We start from the raw sequence: 9745 nt of genomic DNA on the forward strand, positions 1-9745 counted from the left end.
GGTTATACATTTAGTTTTAAATCAAAACAGGTTGTTACATTTCGCTGGGGCTGCCAGGCAACAAGGACTAGTTATGAACAAACACGCATGTAACTGTAAAAGGCTAAACCAACATGTGTGACAGTAAAACAATGGCATGCACTCATTAATGAGTTAATTTGCTTTTATCCTATTTTTATTTTTGCTTTTGAATTTAGTCCAAAATCCCGACATGAGTTGTCTCTACATGTCGGCCCTGTGATAGACTGGCGTCCTGTCCAGGGTGAACCCTGCCTTCACCCAATGACAGCTGGGATCGGCTCCAGCCCCCCCCGTGACCCTGAATACAGGATAAGCGGTAGACAATGGATGGATGGATGGATCCCAACATGAGTGAGGTTCATCTAACCATCCATGGTCTACTGCTTATCCCGTATTCAGGGGGAGGTTCATCTAACCAATCAAATATTATGTGACTTAATAGAACAAGCTGTAAATGATACTTGCAATCCACCATACATTATATTCTCTTCAAAGAAGACAAGTGTATGTTCCAAAGGGGCTCAACCTTAAAAATATAAATAACTTATTTTCAAGGTTTGTGGCTCAACATGATCATATGCAATAATCTTAGATTTGAGGTCATTAAAACAATCCTGTTAAATAGTCATCTTAACTAAATGTTATGGGGTGATAAGGGTTTGCCAATAAAGTGTATGGAAAAACCTTTAATAATAATAATAATAATAACTTTATTTTTAAAGCACTTTTCATACATTTGAAAATGTAGCACAAAGTGCTTTACATGTTTTAAAAACAACCCCCATCCCGCCCTACCCCACCCAAGGCCCCAACCCCAGCACATATAAATGCACACACATGCACACACACACACTCACACACACACACACACACACACACACACACACACATACAAATAAGATTGATCTTAAAAACATCAACACTTTACAATCACTCAAAAGCAGTTTTGATTGTTTGAAAGTGTAAAATTGCAATTATTTGCAACTCAAAAACCAAATAGCCTGTGTTGGATCACTAGACTGAAGATTCATGTAATGTGAATATTATTAACATATCCGACCACTCGGGTCAATCTTGAAAACAGTTTTGAGACAAAAGACAAATGAAGTCAGATATTTAATATTTGACCTGCTGTATTTATTTACATTTACAGACACATTAGCTGCATTATAAAACTGATCACGTGTGGCAGAAGAGCATGAACAGAGCAGAAAAGAGACAGAATAACCGAGATGTAAGGCCACACTTAAACAAAGAGCACATGTCATACATATAAAACAAGTTAAGAACAGGAAAGAGAGACTACCAGGAACTTGTGTACATGACCGATTGACAGAAGTTATAAACAGATTGATATAGTTTCTAAAGAAGTAATACCAGAGCAAATTTAGAATGTAGCCGTTCAGCCTTTTCGGTGCAATGATTAGCTGATGAGTGCTTTGTTCCTCTTGTCTTTTCGAGCCTTGTCTTGGCCTTTGGAGGGATGGTTGCCGTCACTCTGGCTGAGAGCAGTCCGTGTTACAGTGGACATGCCGTCGACAAACTTGGTCTTGTACAGGACGTTGGCGTTGGTGAACATGCCGTCCTTTAGGGACACCACCACAAACTGCAGGGAGGGAATGTAAAAGGGTAACGTGAGTACATGTCTACACGAGCACACTGCTCTAGTTAATGGCTGAAAGTCTCCTGTACAACAATTTAAGGCTTACAAAGGGAATTGGAACGTGAGCGTGTGCGGTTCCACATACCTGGGAGTGTCTAAAATGTGTGCGCAGCATCTGTCCGATGTTCTGTGTGTGTGAGAGATCCAGGGCAGCATCCACTTCGTCTAAGATGTAGATGGGAGCTGGTTTGAACAGCAGCATGGCCAGGATGAGAGACAAGGCCACCAGGGATCTGGAAACAGACACAACGAGAAAGAGGCTGACTTTATCCATGGAAACTGTGTATCCATCCTACTCAAACAGACATATTCAGTGGCACTCAAAGACCATAAAAGGGGTTTTGCTGACCTTTGCCCACCACTCAGCTCAGTGAGGTTCTCCTTCCAGGTTTTGCCTAGGGCCACCTTGAACTCGAGACCATCCAAGACACCACAGCCCTGGGGAGGAGCCAGCTTAGCCGTGGCCCCTGGGAGCAACATGGAGAAAATGGAGCCAAAGTCCTTGTTGACCTGCAGAGGAAGGGAAACATTTCACTTTAAACCACTAATTTTAAAACATGAACGCAGTCTAATGTCAATAAACTAGGTGTGCCCAATAAAACAGCAATGCTTTGGTAATCGTCTCTCAGTAAACATAGCCCAACGTTAGATGCCAATGTAGGGAGGGATGATTTGCTTTGAGAGTGCAGACCTTCTGCCATGCCACGTTGAGAGCCTCATTCTTCTTCTGGTCCAGCTCCTCGATGGTCTGCAAGATTTTGGCTTTGTCGTTCTCCACGATCCTCTTCTTCTTCATCAGGTCATTGTACTGCAGGAGGGAAGACGATTGTGTAGGACGGATGAGAAGTCATTCAAAGCATTAATAGTCGTTTCTGCATTTGTTGACACAACAGTCTTTGTCCTCACCCTTTCCTCGGCCTCGTTCAGCATGTTCATGGCCCTCTTGTTGACGTTTCTCTCCAGCTTGGAGGTGGTCTCCTCCAGCTTTTTCAGCCTCTGACCGGCCTCACGGGGGTTGTTGGTCTTAAAGTCATAAGAAGTGTTGGGCTGGCCGAAGAACTGACGCTCCGACTGGATCCAGTCATGTTCCTCCAGCATCCGAGTCACCTGGAGGAAGAACGATCGACGAGGAGGAGAGAAGTGGAGAAACGTTTAGAGGAGCCTGCTCATAAAGAAACCATTCAGGAACAACATCGATCATAGAATTATACGTATTGTAGTAGAGGACTGAGTGTCAGTGCGTGTACCTTGTCAGCAGCATCCTGGCTGTCTTTGCGGTGCTTACTAATGTTGTGTTCTAGTTCCTTGATCTTCAGCTGGACTTCGTTGTTCTGCTCCCTTATTTTATTGGCCTCTGTGCTTTTACCCTGGAACATTCAATTGGATAAAAAAAAAAAAAAATTAAGTAATTAACTTATACTCAATTAGACAATCAAGAAAATTCAATCCAAGAGGAAAGTTAAACTGTAGCAAGTTGAGTGATTAAACGTCATACTATATTTGAAGCTTCTCAAATAGGAGTTAAAAACCGTTAGCATTAAAAAGGTAGTGTGTAGCATTTAAGGGGATTATTAGCAGAAATGAAATATAATATTCATGTCTTCAAACTAAGAATCCTTGTGTTTTCCTCCAGCCGCCACCTGACTTCCATTGCTGCTAAAGTAGTTTTATTTTGTTACGGCCGGCCTCTGAGTGAGATGAACGCCGTTACTGCGGTTTTGCACCTCAGTCTTGGAAAGAGTAAGCGGAAGGGTATTCAGCTGGTTGCAATCTGCAACCACACCACTAGATGCTGTCAAATCCTACACACCTATGAACAGACATTATGTTTTCACCTTCAGCTCTTTGTCCTGCTCCATGATCACTTCCTTCTGTTTGGCCAGCTCCTCCTGGGCTTTACGCATGGCCTCCTACACAGCGGGGGAGAGGGTGAAGTACGGTGAAATAGGGAACGGGAAACAAAGACACCAGAGTAAACCTGTATACCTAAAAATGTGAGCTCTTGGGTACAAATTTCATATTGTTGCATACCTTGTTCTGTGATACGGTACAAGCCATGCTGTCTATCTGCTCCTGGATGGCACTCATGGCTTCATCCACAGCCTGGATCTGCTGCACATAACCGGCCTGCTCCCTGCGCAGCTCCTCCAGCTCCAGAGTCACGGCATCCGACTCCTGCACACATGAGCAGGACAAACACGTGTGACATCAGAAGGCTCAGCAGGCTTGCTGCTGTTAGACCAATGCATGGAGAGGAGCCACCGACGGCGCATGATTGTGTGTTTGTGTACCTGCTGCTTCTGCTTCAGCTTCTTATTGAAGGCATCGGCTTTGGTCTTGGCCACATTGAGTTTCTGCTGGGCGGCTTTCAGCTCCTTGTCCCTCTCTGCTTCAGCGTTCTTCATCTTGTTTTCCAGCACCTTGTACTTTTCTTCAGCCCGTTTCTGCACCTCCTTGGTGACACGCAAAGTCTCCTCACTCTCCTCTGTATAAGCAAACACACCATACACAGTTAAGTTAGTAAAAAATAATCATATCCTTGTTTTTATGATGTGCTTGTGCACATTTCAGCATTCTGACCAATGGCCTTGCGCAGCCTCTCCAGCTCCTCTTGCTGCTGGTGGAAGGAGCTCTGCTGCAACTTGGCCTGCAGGATCTGCTCCTCCTCTACCTTCAGCTCGTACTGCTGCTTCACCTGACGGTACCTGGAGGGAGAACATGCAGTGAACGAAGAAGAAAATGTAGGGCAAAGGTGGAAAAAATAAGAGATAATGAAATCACAAATACACCAGGAAGACATAAAAGCATCTGGCATAAACTAATGTTGGCTTATCCGTCTAGCTCTATTTCAATTCATGCAGGTATTTTGTGCGTTTGTGCCTACTTCTCTACGGTTCCCTTAAGGCCGGCCAAGTGTCGCTCCATCTCCTGAAGCTGGGCCTCCTTGTCATTCAAGTTGTCCCGAACCTCCTTCAGTTCCTGTAGGCTGGTCAGAACTGATGCTGACTGGGAGCGAGCGCCTGGAAGAAAAAGTAAACAAATAGTTGATTGGAAAGTCCATTTTATTGTAGTGTGTGAAAAATTATTTCATATTACATAAGTCAAAACTGATATTCCAGGTGTGTGCATAAGCTTTATAAAAAGAGTGTTGAAGCAAACTTGATTCTAAGCAATAAATTATTATCTGGATGTACACACTTCCACTGTGACACATAATCTAGTACAGAAACGTTGCTTGTTCTTACCTCCGCTCAGAGTTCCCTGTGGGTCGAAGATGTCGCCTCCCAGAGTGACAGTCTTGGTCATCACCTGTCGATCAAAAGCCACTTTTTTGGCGTTGTCCAGGGTGTCACACACCAGTGTGGAGCCAAAGACGTACTCCATGGCCTTACGCAGATCAGATTCGTAGCCCACCAAGGACAGAGCTGCGTGGACGTTGTTTTCTCCGACCTGATGAAAGAGGGAGAGTGAAGGTTATGTGAGGGAAAAGATGTCATCGTGTCGCAGTTCAAGATCAGACAGAATGTCGCTGCCTCACCAGGCTCTTGGCGGTGTTCACCACTCTGTCGTTGAGTGTCTTGGCAGAGATCTTGTTCAGGGGAATGATGGTGTACCTCCGCTGCAGCTCTCCCTTCTCCAACAGTTTCTTACCAGTCACCTGGCAAAGACAAATATCACATGACTAACTCGTGTTGCACTGTCCCACTGGTCTGCCAGTGAAACAAACACATGAACACTACACTAACAGAACACACATACCTCTGTGTCGACGACGATGTTGTAGAGCCGTCCTCCTGCAACAACCTCCAGTCCTGTTGCATAGGAGAGGTCACGGACTGTGATCAGGTTCGCTAGCAGCCCCTTCACTTTGCTGCGGTCCCATCCTCGCTCTGGGTCCCTGTAAGAAAACACATTCAACACTTTCACACATACAAAGCTTCAATCAAGGTTTTCACATTTCAGCTTTCAGCATATTTCATGATGTCATCAACATAAAAAAATATCTAATTTTCTGTAATTGTGGTTATATAAAATGTAATTTATGGTGCCGTTAGATTGCTGCTAGACCTGTTAATAAAGGATGCAGCAAGCCAGAGAGCAAACACTTGTTTATCACCACAATGACAATCTGGTTTTTGAAAGGCTGAATATCAAAGTGAGTCGTCACAAAACTAATTATTTTTAAGGATTTTCCAAAGGAACAATAATGATTCTCATTTTATATATTAATATTGGTATTTGTTTTAAAACGCTAGAAGTTGAGTTTGTCAGTATGAGAGCAGAGCTTATTCCCATCTAGTTATCCACAATGTTTTTTTACCCAATTCTCAGCATGGACTCTGGAAATGAGTTATGATTACAGCCGGAAAAGTGTTAAACACCTGGGGTGTGCAGAGCCTTTAAATTCAGAAAAGATCGATCAATCCTTTGGAAAGATCGTTTTGCCCAAAATAGTTGATTTATTTGTAAAGGCAGAAGTACAGAGAAACATCTATGTAGCTAAAGATCATTTGCAACATCATTTAAAACATATGCTATTTAGTTAAAGAGTTGAGCTAATTTATTTGGCAAATCCTTACTTGTAGTCAAAGCGCAAGTTGGGGAAGCGAGACACAAGACCCTCATAGGTCGCTTTAAGCTTAGCGACCTCTCTGGACAGCTGCCTTCTTTTGTCCAGCAGCTCCTCCTCCTTCCCATCTGCATGAAGACAGAAATGCATACAGACCCTAAATGGTAATAAAACATAACATAAGGAATGGCAGCTGCATGCACTGCTCTGCTTCCACAGTACCTTCATAGTTGAGTTTAGCTAGCTCAGCCTGTAGTTTCTCCCTGCTGGTTTTCACAGCTTGCAGGCTGTCCTGGTCCTTCTTGTAGCCACTGTCCATCTTTTTCACCTCGGCCTGTTTGGTCTTTAGCTCAGCCTGGGCATGCTTCAGGGTCATCTGGGCCTGGACAGAAGGGACGACAGACAAGATGGATGAACACTCTTCGAACAGGAAAGAAATCGAGCATTTTCTTTAAATTTAACAATTTTAAAAACAGTAGTCCTGCGATGTGTATTCTTCCTATAAGCATGTTTGTGCTGAAAACTTGTTGCTCAATATTAACTGGCAACTTCAACAGATAAATTCAAGCCCTTTCTCACCTGCTTGGCCTCAGTATCAGCCTTGCTCATGTCATTCTTGCAGGTCATCATCTGCCCAGCCAGCGTGGCCTCCTCTCCATCCTCGTTGGCAGAAAGACCCGCTGACACAGCCCTAAAATGCTGCTCAGCTGCCTCCAGGGCTGCGCTGTCCTTCTGTCCCTCCTCCTGTAGAGCCTGAAGCTGCTCCGTCAACTTAGAAACCTCCTTTTCTTTGACCACAAGCATTTTCTTGTCCTAAAGGAAGAAAGACAAACAACCGTTGACCAAGAATTCAGCTTGAGGTTTGCAAATTGCCCTCATTGTATGCAAATGTTCTTCGAGCTCCTCTTTATCATCTGTGTGTTATTATCTGACATGGCCATTGCACTTATGTGTTATTGTGTTGCATAGTGCAACAGTCTTGTATTATATTGTGTCACAATGTCATGAAATGATATGTCATACAGTGTTGTTGATCGTCTGTATTGGTGTGTGTTGTGTGGTAGGTGGTTATCCATAAATAAACTTTAGCAAATGTCATTTGCGAAACATTCCGGTTATTGTCCCTTTACCTCCTCCATAGTTTTGACAAGCTCATTCCTCTTCTTGGTTTCATCTTTGACATTCTGCTTTTTCAGGTCAAGTGCACTCTGAGCTTTGGCGTCCACGCGTTGCACATCAGCGAGAGTCTCTTCTAGGGTTTTTAACACCCCATTCACCTCCTGAATATGAGCATCAAACATCAAAATGCTAAGTAATTCGACTCAAGATTAATTGTCCTTTCATTTCATTTTTTTTTTTTAAAACAGAAAATATTTAATTTTGATGGACACTTCTTTCAAAATGTATTTTGAATCAAAGATGGTGATCCAGTGGCAAATATTAAAATTCTGAAGAATGACAAAAATAAAAAGTGTACCTGGTCCTTTTTCTTCTGCAGCTCCTGAATCTGGGCTGCCAGCTCCTGGACTTTGCTCTCATTCTCAGCCATGTTTGCTTGCATCTTGGTGATGTTATCCTGCATCACTTTCAGATTATCTGCTGACTTCAGCTTGGTTTCTTCAGCACACACAAACAGCCAGGCGACATACAGCCGTGACAAGTGCTGGATCTCTCGCATCAGCTTCTGGTACTCCAAATATGATGATCGCTCCTGCAGAGGGAGTAAGGTTTAGGAAAAAAGGGCAATAATAACTAAAAAAGTAAATGTTTCACGGAAATTGTATCGTTGTATTCTGCATTGAACCTACCTCTTGGAGTTTATGCATGGTTGGAGTAATTTCCTCATCTAAAATCTTAGAGTAAACAAAGAGAAACAGTTAAATGTTGCAACTGTATTTGTGGCTGGACAATGAAATGAGATAAATTAGTCAAAATGTTTGGATGTCTAACATACTGTCTGAATCTCCTTCAGCTTGGCCTCCTTCTTCTCAATGGTTTTCTGAGCGCCAATCTTTTTACATTCATACATTCTGGTTCCCGCTGCCTCCTCGATCATGGCAAGGATCTGAAAGGAGAGACGCAGCCATGAAAAAAAGCAAGACAATTGTATGATATAGTACTGATAGTGGACAGTGTGACTTACCTCTGGCGGTTTCATGTTTAAAACTTTGGTGATCCTGCCCTAAAATATTGGAAACATATTTATTATATAAAATAATGTTGTGGAAGAGGGCTACACACACAACAACGCACACTGTTGCAGACACTAGACTTACCTGCATGATGAGGAAATGTGGGTTGTTGACATTGAGGCCAATAGAGCAGAACAAGTCCTGCACCCTGGTGTTGTTAGCATTGACTCCGTTGATGAGGTACTTGTTTCTGCCACCAATTACCACCTTAAAGAAAGACGTATAACCCGCCTTTAGTATGCGCATTACACACAATAACCAGCTGTACACTTTTACAGAGTCGTCTCTGCCAACCTGTCTGGTGACGGTGATCTCATCGTGCGTTTCAAAACCCAGAGGACTCTGGCTCTTATTGGAGTTATCAAAGGTGATGGACACAGTGGCCTTGGTGATACCACCCTGGCCATTTTTGTAAACCAGGTCCTGCAGATTTGAGGCTCGCACCTTTCAAGTGAAAACGAAACAAACGGATACAACGTTCAAGAGCTGACTGTTAGGATGCTTGTAGCTAGCTTACTCTGTTACTCTCTAGTCAGCGTCAGAAAACTACTGGCGACTTAAAGTCAACAACTACGTTTTTGCGTTGAGCTTAATGGTCGTATAGCCAACGACACACTTACATGGCTGAGATTGGAGATGCCCAAAAGGAAACATATGGAGTCCAGGATATTAGACTTGCCACTGCCGTTCAGTCCTGTGATGGCGTTGAAGAGCGGGTCGAACCCGTTGATCTCCGTCCTCTGTGCGTAGGATTTGAATCCTTCAACGATAATAGACTTGATGTACATCTTTAGGCTGTACCCTCTCCGCGGGCTCCGGAGTCGAGATATGCAGTGTTTTAAACTAGGTAAGTTAAAGGTTGAAGCGCTAGGATACAGCCCAGTGTTTACAACCGACAACGGAAAACTCGTTGGTCTCTCCTCTAACTTGAATTTTGGCGGCAGACGTGAAGCCGCTGGTCCGTCCGCTCTATGCCTGGCACGGGACGAGCACATTTTTAAGTATCTTATCGCGATTTGTGCACATATTCAACACAAATATCAATATATAAACATGAATGACTTCGAATTTAAAGAGAAAACGCAAAGAACTCTGTTTCCCAAAGGTTTATGTTTATTTTCGTCAGGCACATTTAAGGGCTACTAAATGCTCCTTATCAACTGTAGCAGTGTTTTGGCGCCACCTGTAGGGAGAAAGCCGAACTACAGAAGGAGTGTCAAAATTGGATAACTGATAGATTTAGGAAGGACGATGGAAGACTGTTTACCATCATGGTAAGTGGTATATCATAGCTAATGC

The 9745-nt window shown here is 43.3% G+C and overlaps 1 protein-coding gene across 1 annotated transcript; it reads right to left on the reverse strand.

Annotated features, from left to right (window-relative positions):
* Positions 1 to 1373: 1373 nt before the first annotated feature.
* smc2 (structural maintenance of chromosomes 2) lies at positions 1374 to 9371 on the reverse strand. Its single transcript, XM_084004861.1, has 25 exons — positions 9067 to 9371; positions 8741 to 8890; positions 8531 to 8653; positions 8398 to 8436; positions 8209 to 8319; positions 8063 to 8107; positions 7732 to 7965; positions 7385 to 7534; positions 6834 to 7067; positions 6477 to 6636; positions 6265 to 6382; positions 5444 to 5582; positions 5223 to 5342; positions 4930 to 5134; positions 4569 to 4704; positions 4265 to 4389; positions 3976 to 4169; positions 3716 to 3859; positions 3520 to 3594; positions 2932 to 3051; positions 2591 to 2791; positions 2376 to 2492; positions 2034 to 2194; positions 1770 to 1917; positions 1374 to 1627 (listed from the first exon to the last, which is right to left on the reverse strand). Exons 1-25 carry the CDS (start codon positions 9232 to 9234, stop codon positions 1445 to 1447), a joined length of 3600 nt encoding a protein of 1199 aa, XP_083860987.1. The 5' UTR covers positions 9235 to 9371; the 3' UTR covers positions 1374 to 1444.
* Positions 9372 to 9745: the final 374 nt, after the last annotated feature.

The sequence above is a fragment of the Eutrigla gurnardus genome (genome assembly GCF_963514095.1).
Source record: "Eutrigla gurnardus genome assembly, chromosome: 3".
Taxonomy (NCBI): domain Eukaryota; kingdom Metazoa; phylum Chordata; class Actinopteri; order Perciformes; family Triglidae; genus Eutrigla; species Eutrigla gurnardus.